Source organism: Staurois parvus, unplaced genomic scaffold, assembly GCF_062004578.1.
Source record: "Staurois parvus isolate SC_StPar_1 unplaced genomic scaffold, SC_StPar_1.0 ptg001150l, whole genome shotgun sequence".
Classification (NCBI taxonomy): domain Eukaryota; kingdom Metazoa; phylum Chordata; class Amphibia; order Anura; family Ranidae; genus Staurois; species Staurois parvus.
The window spans coordinates 516828-537427 of NW_028318946.1; the positions used below are offsets into that span (position 1 = coordinate 516828).

The following is a 20600-nucleotide window of genomic DNA, read 5'->3' on the forward strand; positions in this document are numbered from 1 at the left end:
TCATTTACAGAAAAGGGGAGGAGCCAGATTTATTATAGGAATGGTGCTGATCATACAGAAAAGGGAGAGAGACGCACCAAAAAAAATGACCTGTCTAGCGTCACCCATCGATCGCCTGCAGGGGGCCTCTGGGCAGATCTCTGGCACCAGAACCTGCCGTGTCACCGAGTCGCTGCATCCCGCGCCGAGGAGCTGGTGGTTCCGCGGGGACTCAGTTGAGGGAACGCTAGAGGGGATGAACTCGTGCCGGATTTTTGCACATTAGGCAAAACATAATTTGGCAGATAAAACGCAGAGATAGGAGCTGCCATTTGTATTTCTGTCCATCCAGTCCTGAGATTTACTCTGCCCTGCCACACAGCACAAACCTGCCTGAACAGTAAAACTTGAGTCCCCGTTCGCATCTGGGTGATCTAGAATTCTGCCGAGATTCCAGAACGTCGTAAAAATCCCCCCAAATGCACAAAAGAAACAGGTGCTTTGTGGCGGTAACGCTCAAAACCGCGCCAAAGCCAGCGCCAAAAAAAAAGGTACAGGCACGTTTTTGGGGCAGAGAAATGAATGAACGACGTTGCTTCAAAAACCGCGGTAAAAAAAAGGCGCATTTAAAGATGCGGCCTCTAGATGTGAACAAGGGCCTTACAGCTCCCCCCGCAGCCATCATCTCTCTTTCACTCTGCTCTCTCCTCCTATCTGCACGCTCCTTTAGAGCAACTGATTGGCTGCTTCTACTGTGCAGAAAAGAGAGCTGTGGGAGGGGCCCAGCAGGCCCCACCCACTACAAGCTGCCTGCAGAAAACTACAGGAGGGGGGTGGAGACAAGACCAGTCTTCCTGCACGGAGAGAGAGCAGAGCTGTGGGAGGGGCCTAGCAGGTTCCACCTACTACAGAAAACTACAGGAGGGGGCGGAGACCAGACCAGTCACCCTGCACAGGGAGAGAGAGCAGAGCTGTGGGAGGGGCCCAGAAGGCTCCACCTACAACATAAAGCTACAGGAGGGGGGCGGAGATGAGACCAACCACCACGCACAAAGAGATAGAGCAAAGCGGTGGGAGGGGCCTAGCAGGCTCCACCCACTACAGAAAGCTACAGGAAGGGGCGGAGACGAGACCAGTCTTCCTGCACGGAGAGAGAGCAGAGCTGTGGGAAGGACCTAGCAGGCTCCACCTACTACAGGAGGGGGCGGAGACCAGACCAGTCACTCTGCACAGGGAGTGAGAGAACAGAGCTGTGGGAGGGGTCCAGCAGGCTCCACCTACTACAGAAAGCTACAGGAGGGGGGCGGAGACAAGACCAGCCACCCTGCACAAGGTGAGAGCAGAGTTGTGGGAGGGACCTAGCAGGTTCCACCTACTACAGAAAACTACAGGAGGGGGGCAGAGACGAGAAAGTCACCCTGCACAGGGAGAGAGAACAGAGCTGTGGGAGGGGTCTAACAGGCTCCACCTACTACAGAAACCTACAGGAACACAGCCATCAAACGTTCAACTTTAAGAGAGTCAATGAAGCATGCAGAGCTCCCTCTACAGGCCAATTTATGATCTTTATATTTTTCATGAAAACATGGAACTGATGTCATCACTGGGTCTCTGTGGTTCAAGGAAGAATACGCATGATGAATGTATGTAGACGACGTTTGCCTATCCTGGAGTTGAGCGTTAGGGAACTACAAGTCCCAGCCACCCCAGTAATGTCGGAGTTCCGGTGCCGGTGTACTCCAGATCCCAGCAAGGCCTTGTCACTTTTAACCCTGGCAGATTTCTAGCCCCCCCCTCTCTGTAGCCACACCCACACCATGCTGGGATTTGTAGTCTAGGATCATGAAAGAGGAGGAAGTGCGGTTGACAAAGGGCTGGATTTTTTTTTTGCCGCGTTTGCGCCCCCCCCAGCCCGGAGGAACGCTCTGTGTCTTGGATCGGTTTCATACTGACATACTGATTTGTACAGAAAAATGTGCTTCTCCTGCCTACTCCAATCAAATCCACATGTTCCAGCATGCTCCGCCCTCCGAGAAGACATAGCGCCCCCCGGAGGAAACCCCTTCCTCCCCAGTCTCCGGGTTAGACTTCTCCGAAATCACGACTTTTTGGCCTCCGGCTCCCATCCTGAGCTGATACGGCTTCCTCGGATTTCACCGCACACTGTGAGCTCCTCACAATGTGCATTAGAAGCTGCAGCCAATCAGATAGAGCTCCGCCTCATTTCCTGGCCGGAGGACGTCCAGTCTAGTACTTTCCTCCCCAGCATGACTGCCCCTGGCCCCGCCCCTTTCATTCATTGGATTTCCACTCATATGTGGGCGTTACCTATGTAAATACAGCTTGCCCAGGACCGCCTACCTCCTCCAGACTGACACCCACCCATCAAAGCATTTTTATATTTGCATAACTCCTCCCACCGCTTGCATCAGGGCTGAGAGCTCTTGAGAAGAGCTGAGGGCAGGGTGCTGGGATGATTTCAGGAAGCTATGTACAGAACTCTGCCTGCCCCTCCCACCAGCCAGGATCTGCCTGCATTGCATAGAGAAGCACAGAGATGATGAAATTTCCCTATATAAAGGTAAAAGATGATCCTCTAATGCAGAGGGCCCCAACCCCGGGGGGCCCGGAACCTGTCCATGGCCTGTCAGGAGCTGAGCTGCACAGCAGGAGGCGTGATCTGTGTTCACATGGGAAGGGAGAGCTGATGGAGCAATTTACTGCACCGGCAGCTGCCTGTTCCTGGCTGGCGGTAGGGGGCAGTGTGGTGCGTGATTCAGCACATCGCACACCCCCCTTTTTTTTCAAACTTTATTTGAAGTATACAAAGCACACACTGGGAAGGAGAGGAGGGGAGAGCAGAGGAGAGGAAAGAGAAGAGCAGAGGAGAGGAGAGAGGAAAGAGGAGAGGAGAGGAAAGCGGAGAGGAGAGGAAAGAGGAGAGCAGAGGAATGAGTAGAGGAGAGGAAAGAGGAGGGGAGAGAGGAAAGGGGAGAGGAGAGGAAAGAGTAGAGGAGAGGGAAGAGGAGGGGAGAGAGGAAAGGGGAGAGGAGAGGAAAGAGTAGAGGAGAGGAAAGAGGAGGTGAGAGAGGAAGGGGGAGAGGAGAGGAAAGAGGAGAGGAGAGGAAAGAGGAGAGGAAAGAGGAGAGGAGAGGGAAGAGGAGAGGAAAGAGGAGAGAGGAAAGAGGAGAGGAAAGAGGAGAGGAGAGGGAAGAGGAGAGGAAAGAGGAGAGAGGAAAGAGGAGAGGAAAGAGGAGAGGAAAGAGGAGAGGAGAGAGGAAAGAGGAGAGGAAAGAGGAGAGGAGAGAGGAAAGAGGAGAGGAGAGGGAAGAGGAGAGGAAAGAGGAGAGGAAAGAAGAGAGCAGAGGAGAGGAGAGGAAAGAGGAGAGCAGAGGAAAGAGTAGAGGAGAGGAAAGAGGAGGGGAGAGAGGAAAGGGGAGAGGAGAGGAAAGAGGAGAGGAGAGGGAAGAGGAGGGGAGAGAGGAAAGGGGAGAGGAGAGGTAAGAGTAGAGGAGAGGAAAGAGGAGGGGAGAGAGGAAGGGGGAGAGGAGAGGAAAGAGGAGAGGAGAGGAAAGAGTAGAGGAGAGGGAAGAGGAGAGGAGAGGGAAGAGGAGAGAGGAAAGAGAAGAGGAGAGGAGAGAGGAAAGAGGAGAGAAAAGAGGAGAGGAGAGGAGAGAGGAAAGAGGAGAGGAGAGGGAAGAGGAGAGGAAAGAAGAGAGCAGAGGAGAGGAAAGAGGAGAGTTGAGGAGAGAGGAAAGAGAAGAGGAGAGGAGAGAGGAAGAGAGGAAAGGGGAGAGGAGAGGAAAGAGGAGAGGAAAGAGGACAGGAGAGAGGAAAGCGGAAAGGAGAGGAAAGAGGAGGGAAGAGGAGAGGAGAGAGGAAAGAGGAGAGGAGAGGGAAGTGGAGAGGAAAGAGGAGAAGAAAGAGGAGAGCAGAGGAAAGGAAAGAGGAGAGCAGAAGAGAGGAGAGAAGAGAGGAGAGGAAAGGAGAGGAAAGGAGAGAAAAGAGGAGATGAGAAGAGAGGAAAAAGGAGAGCAGAGGGATAGGGTGAGGGAGAGGAGAGCGAGAGGGAGAAGAGAGGAGAGGAAGGGAGAGGAAAGAGGAGAGGAAAAAGGAGAGAAGAGAGGAGAGGAGAGGAAAGGAGAGGAGAAGAGAAAAGAGGAGATGAGAAGAGAGGAAAAAGGAGAGCAGAGGGATAGGGCGAGGGAGAGGAGAAGAGAGGGAGAGAGAAGAGAAGAGGGGAAAGAGGAGAGAAAAAAGAGAGGAGAGGAGAGGAAAAGAGAGGAGAGGAGAAAAGAGGAGAGGAGAGGAAAGGAAAAAGGAGAGGGGAGGGCAGAGGAAAGAGGAGAGGAGAGGGAAAATGGAAGTTTTCAGGAAACTATGTACAGCACCCTGTTGGCCCCTCCCGCCATTGCATAGAGAAGAACAGAGTCCCAGTGACGACATCCTTGGTTCTAAAATAAGGTATGTAACGAAAGCGGATCATTATTTGCGCACTCCTCTTCTTTCCATACAATATTCCCCGCCCCTCTGCTTTAACGCACGCATTGGGATGGCTCTTGGGAGGAGCTATGCAAATACCTAAATGCCTTCATGGGTGGGTGTCAGTCTGTAGGTGTGGTTGTTCTATTTGCATGCATACCATAAAAGGACTGAAATCCTAATGAGGATAAGGGGCGGGGCCAGGGACAGTCGGTCAGGCCTAGATGATGCCGGGCGTCCTCCAGCCAGGAAATGAGGCGGAGCTCTATCTGACTGGCTGCAGCTTCTAGTGCACATGGCGAGGAGCTCACAGTGTGCGGTGAAATCACGAGTGACCCGTTGCAGTCCGGGAGAGCTGTGCAGGGCAGGCGTTCATCTCGAAGTGTCATCCTGCCATTGATCCCCTGGCCGGCGAGGCTCATATGTAATTACGCCAGAGAGCCAATGAAGGCGAAATGATTAACTAGGAGCCGGGGAGGCGAAGTGACGGCGTCAGCACAAAGCGCGGTGGCCGCTGACACATTCCTCAGACGAAGTGCCAGATTACCGAACAACTTCTCCGCGTACAATGCAAGAAAATCAATAGAAATTCATCATGGACCCCCCCCCCCGCAGTGGCCCCCCATCCAGGGCGCCATTCCTTTTGGCGTAATGTTCCGTTACTGCGCCGATCCGCACCGCGCCGCACACTCTCTGTTTTTAATTAGACTTAATTGCATCTCATTTGCATGAAGGTTTGGATGCCTCTCCTGCTGCAAAGCCCTCGGGGTCCCCGAACAATGGGGGTCTGTTATGGCAGCTACCCCGTGCCTTCACAGGGGCCCCGGAGCACCAATTACGGCAATCGCACGCCTCCATTGGCTACCGTGGAACTACAAGTCTCAGCATGCCCTGCCGCCTGACGAGATTGCTTATTACACCATCCTGAAAGCTGAGCCCTGGATGAGTCTGGCGCGGTTCTGCCGGCTCCTCTGATTTCACCGCACACTGTGAGCTTCTCATAATGGGCATTAGAAGCTGCAGCAAGTCAGATAGAGCTCCGCCCCATTTCCTGGCTGGAGGGCACCCAGCATCATTTAGTCCTTTCCTCCCCCAGCCTGACTGTCTCTGGGCCACCGCTGGATTTCAGTCCTTCAGATCATGAAGGCTCAGCTGCTTGGTGTGGAGTAAACCTCTAAATAATCTCCTCTATCTCTCTGGAACTTTATTGGTGAGTTCCCGGGTCTGTACACCCGCTGTGCCCATTATGAGGGGTTCCCACCATCCCGGTGCTGAGTTCCCAGGTCTGTACACCCGCTGTGCCCATTATGAGGGGTTCCCACCATCCCTGTGCTGAGTTCCCGGGTCTGTACACCCGCTGTGCCCATTATGAGGTGTTCCCACCATCCCTGTGCTGAGTTCCCGGGTCTGTACACCCGCTGTGCCCATTATAATGGGTTCCCACCATCTCTGCGCTGAGTTCTGGGTCTGTACACCCGCTGTGCCCATTATGAGGGGTTCCCACCATCCCTGTGCTGAGTTCCCGGGTCTGTACACCCGCTGTGCCCATTATAATGGGTTCCCACCATCTCTGCGCTGAGTTCTGGGTCTGTACACCCGCTGTGCCCATTATGAGGAGTTCCCACCATCCCGGTGCTGAGTTCCCAGGTCTGTACACCCGCTGTGCCCATTATGAGGGGTTCCCACCATCTCTGCGCTGAGTTCTGGGTCTGTACACCCGCTGTGCCCATTATGAGGGGTTCCCACCATCTCTGCGCTGAGTTCTGGGTCTGTACACCCGCTGTGCCCATTATGAGGGGTTCCCACCATCCCGGTGCTGAGTTTCCAGGTCTGTACACCCGCTGTCCCCATTATGAGGGGTTCCCACCATCTCTGCGCTGAGTTCTGGGTCTGTACACCCGCTGTGCCCATTATGAGGGGTTCCCACCATCCCGGTGCTGAGTTCCTGGGTCTGTACACCCGCTGTGCCCATTATGAGGGGTTCCCACCATCCCTGTGCTGAGTTCCCGGGTCTGTACACTCGCTGTGCCCATTATGAGGGGTTCCCTCCATCCCTGTGCTGAGTTCCCGGGTCTGTACACCCGCTGTGCCCATTATGAGGGGTTCCCACCATCCCTGTGCTGAATTCCCGAGTCTGTACACCCGCTGTGCCCATTATGAGGGTTTCCCACCATCCCTGTGCTTAGTTCCCAGGTCTGTAACCCCCCCGTGCTCATTATGAGGGGTTGCCACCATCCCTGTACTGAGTTCCCGGGTCTGTACCCCCCCCCCCTCGTGCTCATTATGAAGGGTTTCCATCATCTTGTGGAGAATATGATAGGAGTTGGGACAACGTTGGTTGTGAAACTCCCAGGTGGACAAGAGCAGAGCCGGGAATTATGACCCGGAGATCTCTCCTCTGCGGTATCCAAAACCATTACAAAGCCAAGGACTGACTGGGTCCACTTGGCTCCACCTCTACCCAGAATATCACTTTTGGGTGGACTGACCCTTTAAGTGGAAGAACCATCGGCAGCCTAGGATCCTCTCCTCCCTGCCCTGGCACTGGATGTTGCAAGATGCTGATCAGGCAGACAGCTGTGCTTGTGGGAGTTTTGTTTTCCATGGTCAGTAATGTGGCCTTCTGTTAGGAGGACAGGATGGACACGGAGAGGAACATCTGAGGAAGGGGGTGGTGGGGGCGCTCCATGGACCAGCACGGTCCCTTCCTCTTCCTGTGAAATTTTGGAAGGAAAAATCCCTCACTACCTCCTCCCTCTTCCCGTTTCCCTCTCTCCGGCCTTCCATGGCGCGGAAGACAAGGTGTTAAAAGCGTGTGCCAAATACACAACAGCACCGCGTGGAGCATGAATGGGCCTGGAGGTGGAGGGGGCAACTACAAAGCGCCCGGCGCACTTGGCGTGCCGGCGAGAGGACACTTGAAGTTCTTTGCCAAAATCCAGCTTGAACCATCGATGTTCCCGTGCCCCCCCCACATATGTATTGTATCGGATAATCGCTCAACAATAGCACACCCATACACATACCATGGTGGTCTTCAAAGAAGCCATCTCCAGCTGAAGAGTCCTTCAAGATTCCAGTTTCTCGTGACCGACCATACAAGTTGATCTCTAGAACTAGAATTTTCTGGTTCGAAAATCTCATCGCTTGTGTGGTTTAGCACGTTTGCGATCACACTTTCGCGATGCGTAGGCGCCTTTCCTGCACCCAATAACGACCAGTTGCACAACATTCAACCAGAAAGGAGCAAATCTCTCAAGGAAAGTGACTGGTCGTAAAAGACCCTCTTTCCATCTGATGCTAGATTGCACCCCGCCAAGACCCAGCACCACTTTGCTACAGCAAAGGGATGATTCTGTCTTCTACGGAGAAAGGAGAACAAGCCTTGATCAGCTGCTAAGACCATCTCTCCCGTTAACCCATACATCGTTCGACTGAAATACAATGCCGGTCATTACATTCCCACTGAAGACTTCGAACCCAGTCAACTGACTTTTCTCCATATTCCTGAAGGAGTTCATCTCCCTATAGAACCGCCATTCTTAACCAGGAATCCGTGGAACTTTAGGGTTCCTTCAGAGGTTATTAGTCCTTGATCTGTGGCTGAGTGACCTCCCATCTGATGATGCCTGCATAGTTCCACGTCTAATGCCACTTGGAAGAGCCAGTGGCATGACACCAATGATCTTTTTAGATGTCTGTATGTCTTCCCACTGACCACCAATTTAAAGGATATTCTTCGCAATGACTGTCAATGTAAGGGACATTCCTCCCACTGGCCACCATTGTAAGGAACATGTTTCCCACTGACCACCAATTTAAAGGACATTCTTCTCACTGGCCACCAATTTAAAGGACATTCATCTCACTGACCACTATTGTAAGGAACATTCTTCCCACTGACCACTATTGTAAGGACCATTCTTCCCACTGACCACCAATGTAAGGAACATTCTTCCCACTGACCATTATTGTAAGGAAAATTCTTCCCACTGATCACCAATGTAAGGAACATTCTTCCCACTGACCACCAATGTAAGGAACATTCTTCCCACTGACCACCAATGTAAGGGACATTCTTCCCACTGACCCCCAATGTAAGGGACATTCTTCCCACTGATCACCAATGTAAGGGACATTCTTCCCACTGATCATCAATGTAAGGAACATTATTCCCATTGACCACCAATGTAAGGGACATTCTTCCCACCGACCACCAATGTAAGGAACATTCTTCCCATTGGCCACCAATGTAAGGAACATTCTTCCCACTGACCACCAATGGAAGGAGCATTCTTCTCACTGATCGCCAATGTAAGGGACATTCTTCTCACTGATCACCAATGTAAGGGACATTCTTCTCACTGATCACCAATGTAAGGAACATTCTTCCCACTGACCACCAATGGAAGGAGCATTCTTCCCACTGACCACCAATGTAAGGAACATTCTTGCCTCTGACTCCCAATATATTAATTTTAGCAGGGGTTCCCCAGGTCCTGAAAATTATTTCAAGGGCCTTTTTGGGGTTAAAGGATTAAGAAAGACTTCTATAGACTCTCCAAAATGATCAGCATGTCTCTGTCAAAATCCCTTCAATCCACGCAAAGTATTCTCTTCAGATGACGTAGTAATACCTCTAACTACTCAACAGACCGCCCTGCCATTCCCACCCCAAAAAATCCCCCAGAACCTCTTCCAAACTACCACTGTCCATCCACCTTTTCAACCACCAAAGCAGTTGACAGCTCCACACGGCTGCAGTGCAAGCAATGCCATCAAGCCCTGTCTCTATTCAACAAGTCAAGAGCTTCTGCAGCAGATCCAAGAGCCCAGGCTACAGAGCAGTTCCACGGTATGGAGTAGATCAAGAGCTCACAGGAGGCCACTGGAGGAGATCCAGAGCCCAGGCTACAGAGTAGATTCAGAGCCCAGGCTATGGAGCAGATCCAGGAGTCCAGGCTATGGAGCAGATCCAAAGCCCTGACTACTGAGCAGGTCCAGAGACCAGGCTACGGAGCAGATCCAGAGCCAAGGCTATGGAACAGATCCAGGAGACCAAGCTAGAGAGCAGATCTAAAGCCCAGACTACTGAGGAGATCCAGAGCCAAGGCTACGGAGCAGATCCATGAGACCAAGCTACAGAGCAGATCCATGAGACCAAGCTACAGAGCAGATCCATGAGACCAAGCTATGGAGCAAATCCATGAGACCAAGCTATGGAGCAGATCCAAAGCCCAAGCTATTGAGCAGATCCAGAGACCAGGATATGGAACAGATCCAAAGCCCAAACTACTGAGCAGACCAATGAGACCAAGCTATGGAGCAGATCCAAAGCCCAAACTACTGAGCAGATCCAGAGACCAAGCTATGGAGCAGATCCAAAGCCCAAACTACTGAGCAGATCTATGAGACCAAGCTATAGAGCAGATCCAAAGCCCAAACTACTGAGCAGATCCATGAGATCAAGCTATGGAGCAGATCCAAAGCACAAACTACTTAGCAGATCCATGAGACCAAGCTATGGAGCAGCTCCAAAGCCCAAACTACTGAGCAGATCCAGAGACCAGGATATGGAGCAGATCTAAAGACTAGGTTATGGATCTGGTCCAGGAGATCAAGCTATGGAGCAGATTCAAAGCCCAGACTACAGAGCAGATCCAGAGCTAAGGTTACGGAGCAGATCCTAAACCAAGGCTACGGAGCAAATCCAGGAGCCCAGGATATGAAGCAGATGTAGGAGACCAAGCTATGGAGCAGATCCAGAACCCAGGCTATGGAGCAGATCTGGGAGACCAAGCTATGGAGCAGATCCAGAACCCAGGCTATGGAGCAGGTCCCCAGAGCCCAGGTTACAGACCTAGCAAAGTCTCCGAAAAGCCCGCAGCTCCTGAGAATGATGCATTGTGTAGCACAAGACTGTCACGCAAGGCAAGCACAACATTGCAGTTCCTAAACTGCAAAAGAGATCAGTTTACCAACAACAATGTAACAAAACACAAGGAAAATAATAAAAGAGATCGCTTTACAAACAACAGCTCACAGCGGGTTAACCCATCCCAGTCATGGTCCTGAGTCATGCCACAATCATGATTAGTATCCAGCATCCCCCCCCCCCACCTCCTCCTTCTTCTTCTTGGTCCTGGATCACATCAGCCTGGACCAAAGTTGTAATGGAAAAAAAAACAACAACAACATAAAGCTAAAGCATAAAAAATCCAACAGCATAAAATAGATAACATACAGCATGAACCCAAAGCCACCGTAGATCTGGTGGCCACATCTCAAGGGGGTTCCTCAGCCATCCACAGCCTAATACAATACAGATGTGGACAGGGAACCGCAGCAACATCCCCGATGCCTGCAACAAAGTAGCAACCCCCCCCCCCCCAGTCCCTGCGACCCTACATGTTGCTCTTTTTCTCGCAACTCCAACAACGTATCGAACGTTACCTTGCGAAAGTGTGTCTGGAAGCGTGAAGATCCATAAGAAGAGGAAGAACATGCTCTTGATCCTTCTTCTTCTCTTTTTTTTTGGTGACTTCTAGGAACAGATGTGGGTTTTCGATGCAATTTTTTATTTTTTTTGCCTTTTCTTTTGGTTGCTCCTTTGGTGGCGATGGCAATTCCCGAAATAATAATTCCCCCGAAAAGATGAAAGAAGATCCCGGGCTTGGAGAAGGTTGTGAATTTTTGGCTCCCACAGTAGAAGCTCCACTTCCTCCACTTCTCTCTCTCTCTCTCTGTGTAACACACAAAAAAAAAAAAGTCTTGGAATGAGAGAATGATGAATCCAGAGGAGGAAGAAACCATTCCGCAGGCAGGAGAGGGGGGGAGGGACAGAGTTTTCTAAACTCCCATTTTTTTTTTCCTCTTCTCTCTCTCCCTCCAACAGAACAACAAGAAAAAAAAAAAAGTTGGATGGAATGAGGAGCTGAGTGGACAAGACAAGGGGGCTGGAATGAGGTTGGAGGAGGAGGGGGATGGGGGGGTGGTGGTGGTGGGGGGGGGGGGGGGGGGTCTGCTGGGAATTGCTGATGTGGAAAAAAAAGGATTTTGGAATTTTGGAAGTTTTTGGTTTATGATGGGAGATTTCCCCCCCTCCCCCAACTTCAATGCTCTGTTCCCTCCCCCCCCCCCACATTCCATATCATGTCTGGAAGAGACATTTAAAGGATCATTTTTTTTTTCTGCCTTTAACAAAGGAACGCGGTTGTGTCGAGGGAAGGCGATTGCGAGATCCGGTCGTCTCGTGGTCGCGGCGCGCGTTTTGTGCGCAAAGGGAACTTTCTTCTGTTTTTCCTCCCCGGGGAGGAATGGCGATCGGTTGTAAAGTTCTGGGCAGGAAGATTGGTTCAATCGCTGATCTGTCCAAGCTAGGGATCGTCCTCCGATCTGACCATACACAGTACAATCAGATTGGACAATCTCTGTGTAATTTATTTTTGGCTGACTGTACGCTATGCAATCTGATTGTACGATCTCCTTTACATGACCATACACTATGCAATCTGATTGTACAATCTCAGGTGACCATACACTATGCAATCTGATTGTACGATCTCCTTTACATGACCATACACTATGCAATCTGATTGTACAATCTCAGGTGACCATACACTATGTAATCTGATTGTACAATGTCAGGTGACGTACACTATGCAATGTGATTGTACAATCTCAGGTGACCCTACACTATGCAATCTGATTGTACAATGTCAGGTGACCGTACACTGTGCAATCTGATTGTACAATCTCAGGTGACATACACAATGCAATCTCCTTTACATGAACATACACTATGCAATCAGATTGATACACTATGCAATCTGATTGTACAATCTCAGGTGACCATACACTATGCAATCTGATTGTACAATCTCAGGTGATGTACACTATGCAATCTGATTGTACAATCTCAGGTGAACGTACACTGCAATCTGATTGTACAATGTCAAGTGAACGTACAGTGTGCAATCCGATTGTACAATCTCAGGTGATGTATACTATGCAATCTGATTGTACAATCTCAGGTGAACGTACACTGCAATCTGATTGTACAATCTCAGGTGAACGTACACACTGCAATCTGATTGTACAATCTCAGGTGACATATACAATGCAATCTCCTTTACATGACCATACACTATGTAATCTGATTGTACAATCTCAGGTGATGTACACTATGCAACCTGATTGTACAATCTCAGGTGACATACATTATGCAATCTGATTGTACAATCTCAGGTGATGTACACTATGCAATCTGATTGTACAATCTCAGGTGACTGTACACTATGCAATCTGATTGTACAATCTCAGGTGACTGTACGCTATGCAATCTGATTGTACGATCTCCTTTACATGACCCTACACTATGCACAATCTCAGGTGACATACACAATGCAAGCTGGTAGGAGGAGAGAGCAGAGTGGCGGAGAGATGAGCTCCCTGCGCTGCTTCTCCTTTCACTGTCCTGTCCCATACTGGGGGCTGGTCCGGGATGGCTCTGGCTCAAGTTGAATGACGCTGGACATCCTGCTGAGGACATCTAGTGGCAGAGCCAGGGCACGGCAAGGGAAATCTCCGACTTGAAGGCGAATGTGGCAGCAAAGGCTGGGGCGACTTTTGTATCTCTTTCCGGTCTCTTCATTTTTTTTTTGGTTTTGTTGGCTGGAGTTCTGGTTTAGACTTTTTTTGCGCTTTGGGAAACGAAGAAACGGCGGGCGGAGAAGAAATATTCGTAAGCTTTTAATCGTCTTCGTGGAGCGTATTTTAACGAGGCCAAAAGCGAGTTGCAGCCTCTTTGAACGTGTCTGAAATGTGACTTTAATTACAGGCAGTTGACTCAGTGCGGAGCGTGCTTCATGCCGTCGTCACTTCCTCCGTCCGTCTGCCTGTCTATGGATCACTGTCTGCGCCAAAGTCCAACCCAATCATGTCCTTAGTTCTGCGTAAAGTGGGAGGAGCACAGCGCCGGGAATTAAAAAGCCATCCTCGAGCTCCAGTTTATGTGACTTTGACTAGGCTGAGGTGACGTCATCAATCTGCTGCAGGCGGGAGGAAACATTTCCTCAGTCTCCGCTCCCCCACCGTGATCACTTGGACTGTACATTGTAACTTTGTAGCAAGGAAAAGGGCTGCAGCAAGGGGCTGATCTGTGTCAGACATTTGTGAACACAGCCAAGAATTTCACAGGCACCAGGATTTACATATTTGTATATTCGTGTCATCTCTGAGCCGGCATCCCAAACCAGATGGTGACCCTGGATGATGAACAAAGGCAACCCACCCTGCCCTGCACCCCCATATCTTGAAGAACACACCCACCCTGGCCCTACACCTCAACATCTTCATGAATGTACCCACCCTGGTCCTGCACCCCCACACCTTGATGAATGCACCCACCCTGGCCCTGCATCCCAACACCTTGATGAATGCACCCACCCTGGCCCTGCACCCCCACACCTTGATGAATGCACCCACCCTGGCCCTGCACCCCCTCACCTTGATGAATGCACCCACCCTGGCCCTGCACCCCCTCACCTTGATGAATACACCCACCCTGGCCCTGCATCCCAACACCTTGATGAATGCACCCACCCTGGCCCTGCACCCCCACACCTTGATGAATGCACCCACCCTGGCCCTGCACCCCCTCACCTTGATGAATGCACCCACCCTGGCCCCGTAGACCAACACCTTGAGGAATGCACCCACCCTGGCCCTGCACCCCCACACCTTGATGAATTCACCCACCCTGGCCCTGCACCCCCTCACCTTGATGAATGCACCCACCCTGGCACCGCACCCCAACACCTTGATGAATGCACCCACCCTGGCCCCGTAGCCCAACACCTTGAGGAATGCACCCAGCCTGGCCCCGCACCCCAACACCTTGATGAATACACCCACCCTGGCCCCGCACCCCCACACCTTGATGAATGCACCCACCCTGGCCCTGCACCCCCACACCTTGATGAATACACCCACCCTGGCCCCGCACCCCAACACCTTGATGAATACACCTACCCTGGCCCCGCACCCCCACACCTTGATGAATGCACCCACCCTGGCCCTGCACCCCCACACCTTGATAAATACACCCACCCTGGCCCCGCACCCCCACACCTTGATGAATACACCCACCCTGGCCCCGCACCCCAACACCTTGATGAATGCACCCACCCTGGCCCTGCATCCCAACACCCTTCTGAACGAACCCCCCCTGGCCCCGCACCCCTGAACCTCGAAGAATGAATGGCGGTATTAGCAGAGCCCGGGGCCAGGTGGTTTACACCTACAGCACAAAGAATGCCTTTGTTCCTCCGATTCAGGCGTCTGCATTGACTCCGCCAGCGCTGGCTGTAACACAACAGACTGGAAGGCGGTGAGACGGACCAATGAGAAGAGGGCAGAGTGCGACCGATGGGACGCCACCGCTGCGTTGAATCACCCGCAACCAGGGGCGGACTGACAACTCACGGGGCCCCCGGGCAATAGGGGATCATGGGGCCCCTGTGTCCTTGCCCAAACTCAAAAAAGCCTATGAAAAAGGTACCAGGGGCATCTCATGGGGCCCCCTACTGACCCCGGGCCCTCGGGCAGTACCCGAGTTTCCAATTGGTCAGTCTGCCCCTGGATGCAACTATCATCCAACACGAGGAATGAGACCATCAAAAGTGGTATTCCAGCCATGAGCGGCTTCCGGTGGAGGGGTCCCTGTGCTGCCTTCATCTCTGGAATCCAGCTGTGATTTCTGGCGCCGGAGAGTCTCACTCCTCTTGCTGCACTGGATAAAAAAAGTGCGCCATTAAGAATGAGGCCGCAGCAGGAGGGCAGAGTTGGGGTCTCCAGTGAACAGATCTCAGTCGGGGTTCCAGACCGCACTATCATTGTTCTACTTAAAGGGGAACTCCCCCCTTCCTTTAAATCTTGCACAGTTGTAGCGGCTCCTCTCCTGGACTGAAATGGCTTCCTCTGATTTCCCCGCACACTGTGAGCTTCTCACCATGTGTATTAGAAGGTGCAGCCAGTCAGACATAGCTCCTCCTCATTTCCTGGCTGGAGGACGTCCAGCATCATCTAGCACTTTCCTCCCCAGCCTGACTGGCCACGCCTCTTTCATTCATTGGATTTCTTTCAATAAGTTCACATATGGGTGTTACCCAGCCTGATTAGCAATGCCCACTCCTCCAGACACCCACCTATCAAGGCATTTTGATATTTGCATAATTCCTCCCACTGCTCGCATCAGAGGGCTCTGGAGAGGCGTACTAGCCCCTCCCACAAGTCATAATCTCTATGTGCTGTACCCTGCTAGCCCCTCCCACTATCCATGATCCCCATGTACAGCACCCTGCTAGCCCCTCCCACTAGCCATGATCCCCATGTACAGCACCCTGCTAGCCCCTCCCACAAGTCATAATCTCTATGTACAGCACCCTGCTAGCCCCTCCTACTAACCATGATCCCCATGTACAGCACCCTGCTAGCCCCTCCCACAAGCCATGATCCCCATGTACAGCACCCTGCTAGCCAATCCCACAAGCCATGATCCCCATGTACAGCACCCTGCAAGCCCCTCCCACTAGCCATGATCCCCATGCACAGCACCTTGCAAGCCCCTCCCACAAGCCATGATCCCCATGCACAGCACCTTGCAAGCCCCTCCCACAAGCCATGATCCCCATGCACAGCACCTTGCTAGCCCCTCCCACTAGCCATGATTCCCATGTACAGCACCATCATTAGTGTCAGTGGGAAGAATAATGCCTCATCATTGGTGTCAGTGGGAGGAATAGTGCCCCATCATTGGTATCAGTTGGAGGAATAGTGCCCCATCATTGGTATCAGTTGGAGGAATAGTGCCCCATCACTGGTGTCAGTGGGAGGAATAGTGCCCCATCATTGGTATCAGTTGGAGGAATAGTGCCCCGTCATTGGTGTCAGTGGGAGGAATAGTGCCCCATCATTGGTATCAGTGGGAGGAATAGTGCCCCGTCATTGGTGTCAGTGGGAGGAATAGTGCCCCGTCATTGGTGTCAGTGGAAGGAATAGTGCCCCGTCATTGGTGTCAGTGGAAGGAATAGTGCCCCGTCATTGGTGTCAGTGGGAGGAATAGTGCCCCGTCATTGGTGTCAGTGGAAGGAATAGTGCCCCATCATTGGTATCAGTGGGAGGAATAGTGCCTCGTCATTGGTGTCAGTGGAAGGAATAGTGCCCCGTCATTGGTGTCAGTGGGAGTAATAGTGCCCCATCATTGGTGTCAGTGGGAGGAATAGTGCCCCATCATTGGTATCAGTGGGAGGAATAGTGCCCCATCATTGGTGTCAGTGGGAGGAATAGTGCCCCATCATTGGTGTCAGTGGGAGTAATAGTGCCCCATCATTGGTGTCAGTGGGAGGAATAGTGCCCCATCATTGGTATCAGTAGGAGGAATAGTGCCCCGTCATTAGTGTCAGTGGGAAGAATAGTGCCCCATCATTGGTGTCAGTGGGAGGAATAGTGCCCCATCACTGGTGTCAGTGGGAGGAATAGTGCCTCATCATTGGTGTCAGTGGGAGGAATAGTGCCCCATCATTGGTGTCAGTGGGAGGAATAGTGCCCCATCACTGGTGTCAGTGGGAGGAATAGTGCCTCATCATTGGTGTCAGTGGGAGGAATAGTGCCCCATCATTGGTGTCAGTGGGAGGAATTATGCTCCGTGTTTAATATCAGTGGCAAGAACCGTGCCCCATCATTGGTGTCAGTGGAAGGAATAGTGTCCTATCATTGGTGTCAGTGGGAGGAATAGTGCCCCATCATTGGTGTCAGTGACAAGAATAGTGCCCCATCATTGGTGTCAGTGGGAAGAATAGTGCTCCAAGGGCCAGATAAAGGCAAGCAAAGGGCTGCATCCGGCCCCCTGGCCGCAGTTTGGAGACCATTGCTTTAAACGATAAGTAGAAGGTGACCAATGTGGGCAGGTTATGACGTCACCCCGTATAAAGCTCTTCGCTTGCCCTACCATTGTCCCCACACTGTCCCCCCACCACCATCTACAATGGGGGGGTCCCAGCTTCCTCTCCGCGCCAACGCCTGCGTCCGCTGCAAACCCATCCAGAGAGCGATATCGCTCCAGATATTTCTAGCGGCAGGCGGAGGCACGTCGGGGGAGCGGGGAAACACCATTGAAATTCAGCGAGGATGCGTACACAAAGGAGGAATCATTTCATTTTCATCGCCAATTGTTGCTTTGCCTTCCTCGCCGCGGTAAATAGTCATTTGGTGCCGGCGGGATGCTCCAGTGAAAACAGTTATTGCGCAATGCCCCCTGCTGGCCGGCCAGGGAAACGCAAGCAAAGGTTTCGCCCACGGAAAGGCGAATTGAAATCTATGTCACGTACGGCGGAGAGGTGCAAATCCCCGAGAGGAAGCCCGGAATACCGCGTACGATGGGAAACGCTCACTGATATTCCAGATCGGGGGCGGACTGACCATTTGGGCTCTCAGGCACTGCCCGAGGGCCCGGGGTCAGTAGGGGGCCCCATGAGATGCCCCTGGTACCTTTTTCATAGGCTTTTTTGTGTTTGGACAAGGACACAGGGGCCCCATGATCCCCTATTGCCCGGGGGACCCCATGAGTTGTCAGTCTGCCCCTGCGGTGGACTGACAACTCATGGGGCCCCCGGGCAATAAGAGATCATTGGGCCCCTGTGTCCTTGCCCACACTCAAAAAAAGCCTATAAAAAGGTACCAGGGGCATCTCATGGGGCCCCCTACTGACCCCAGGCCCTCAATAGGGGATCATGGGGCCCCTGTGTCCTTGCCCAAACTCAAAAAGCCTATGAAAAAGGTACCAGGGGAATATCATGGGGAAGGTAAAAAATACTCTTGAGAGGAAAGGAGTACTAAGGCAGGGTGCTATGATACATTCAGTTCAGCCACTCCCACTGCTGGCCCCTCCCACCAGCCACGACCTGCCTGCACAGCCACGACCTGCCTGCATTGCATAGAGATTCATAGAGACCCACTGATGACATCACGGGGTCTAAAATAAAGTATGTCATGAAAATATTTGGATTTTGGGGGGGAGGAAACCAAAGAAGGCAAAAAAAATACTCTCGAGAGGGGAGGAGTACTAAGGCAGGGTGCTGTGATGCTTTCAATTCAGCCCTCCCTTCTAGGCCCTCCCACCAGCCACAATCTGCCTGCATTGTATAGAGAAGCACAGAGACCCAGTGATGACGGGGTCTAAAATAAGGTATGTCATGAAAATCGAATATTTGGATCTTGGGGGGGGGGGGGGGGAGAACCAAGGAAGGCAAAAAATACTCTTGAGAGGAAAGGAGTACTAAGGCAGGGTGCTATGATGCATTCAGTTTAGCCACTTCCCCTGCTGGCCCCTCCCACCAGCCACAACCTGCCTGCATTGCATAGTGAAGTACAGAGACCCAGTGATGACATCATGGGGTCTAAAATAAGGTATGTCATGAAAATGTAATATTTGGATTTTGGGGGGGTTGGGAAGGAAACCAAACAAGGCAAAACAAATACTCTGGAGAGGGGAGGAGTACTAAGGCAGGGTGCTGTGATGCATTCAATTCAGCCCTCCCTTCTAGCCCCTCCCACCAGCCACAATCTGCCTGCATTGTATAGAGAAGCACAGAGACCCAGTGATGACATCACAGGGTCTAAAATAAGGTATGTCATGAAAATCCACTATTTGGATCTTGGGGGGGGGGCAAGGAAGGCAAAAAATACTTTTGAGAGGAGAGGAGTACTAAGGTAGGGTGCTATGATGCATTCAGTTCAGCCCAGGGGTGGACTGACAACTCATGGGGCCCCCAGGCAATAAGGAATCATGGTCGTGGGGGCCCCTGTGTCCTTGCCCAAACTCAAAAAAACCTATGAAAAAGGTACCAGGGGCATCTCATGGGGCCCCCTACTGACCCCGGGCCCTCGGGCAGTGCCCGAGTTTCCACATGGTCAGTCCGCCCTTGGTTCAGCCCCTCCCCCTTGTGGCCCCTCCCACCAGCCACAATCTGCCTGCATTGCATAGAGAAGCACAGAGACCCAGTGATGACATCACGGGGTCTAAAATAAAGTATGTCATGAAAATCGAATATTTGGATCTTGGGGAGGGGGGGGGGGGGGACCAAGGAGGGCAACAAATGAGCAGATTGATGAGCTGTAAGATCTGCAGGTAACTGTAGCTGCCCGTATCTCCGGATGCTCCGATGATTTTTACGAACGCTTTTCAGTCGTTATTAACTTCTACTTCCGAGTACAAACATTAAAAAAAAAAAAAAATAAAATATTGGTAAACCTAAAATCTGTCGCGCGGCGTTTCCGGGCCGTATTGACGAATCAGCATGAGCCGCGACCTATTTTACAAATCCCCAGCACTAGATAAGCAGCGGGTCCCGCCGGTTGCCAACTCTTCCCGACTTCCCCTCCATGTTGTGCCGCCCGAGGCGCGGCCTGCAGCCCCCTCCTCCGCGCCAGCCTTGGAAAGCCGCGCTCTCGTTTGGACCCATTGACGCAGCGTTTCCGATGAGCGGCGGGGAAGGGAGGGGTTAAGCGGCACAGGTGTCGCCCGGTACGGCGCGCGGAAGCCAGGAAAAGGATAACAGGTTCCTAGCAGATGGCACGGCGATGGATGGCAGCTTTCGCGCCACGTCCGCCAGACTCTTGCCCTGCCCCCCCCCCCCCCCCATGTGGAACGCTGAATTTTAAAAGGCATTAGGAATGTAATCTGTATCGTTGCGGCGAAGCGTATTTTTTGGCTAAAAGGGATGGGGGGGGGGATGGCGGAACACATGGCGAGCATAATTATATGTACGTTACTGTTCATTGCCTGGAAGGAAGAGGTGGCGTTCGGCGTTCTGCTCATGAATACCAACCGGCTTCTCCAGGAACTTTGCGGTTAAAAGACGACTCCGCACAAAACTTTTTCTTTTTCTTGTTTGAGTTATGGCTGGAGTTCCACCCTAAGAGCCGCCACAGACCAGAACGCGCGCGCCCCCGCGCAGCGTGATGATGACAGCCCGTTCATTTCAATGCGCTGCCTAAAAGCACAGTAATGCGCAAATGTATGGCAGGCGCGACTTTTTAAAATTGCGCCACACCAAACCGCATGGTACTGCAGACTTGTG

The 20600-nt window shown here is 52.0% G+C and overlaps 1 protein-coding gene across 1 annotated transcript in view; it reads right to left on the minus strand.

Moving 5' to 3' along the window:
• KIRREL1 (kirre like nephrin family adhesion molecule 1) overlaps positions 1-11220 on the minus strand; it is a 336552-nt gene extending 325332 nt beyond the window's left edge. Inside the window, exon 1 of the mRNA XM_089659346.1 lies at positions 10915-11220. Within this exon, the coding sequence (XP_089515472.1) occupies positions 10915-10966 (52 nt within the window). The 5' untranslated portion in view covers positions 10967-11220. The remainder of the gene's footprint in view (positions 1-10914) is intronic.
• Positions 11221-20600: the final 9380 nt, after the last annotated feature.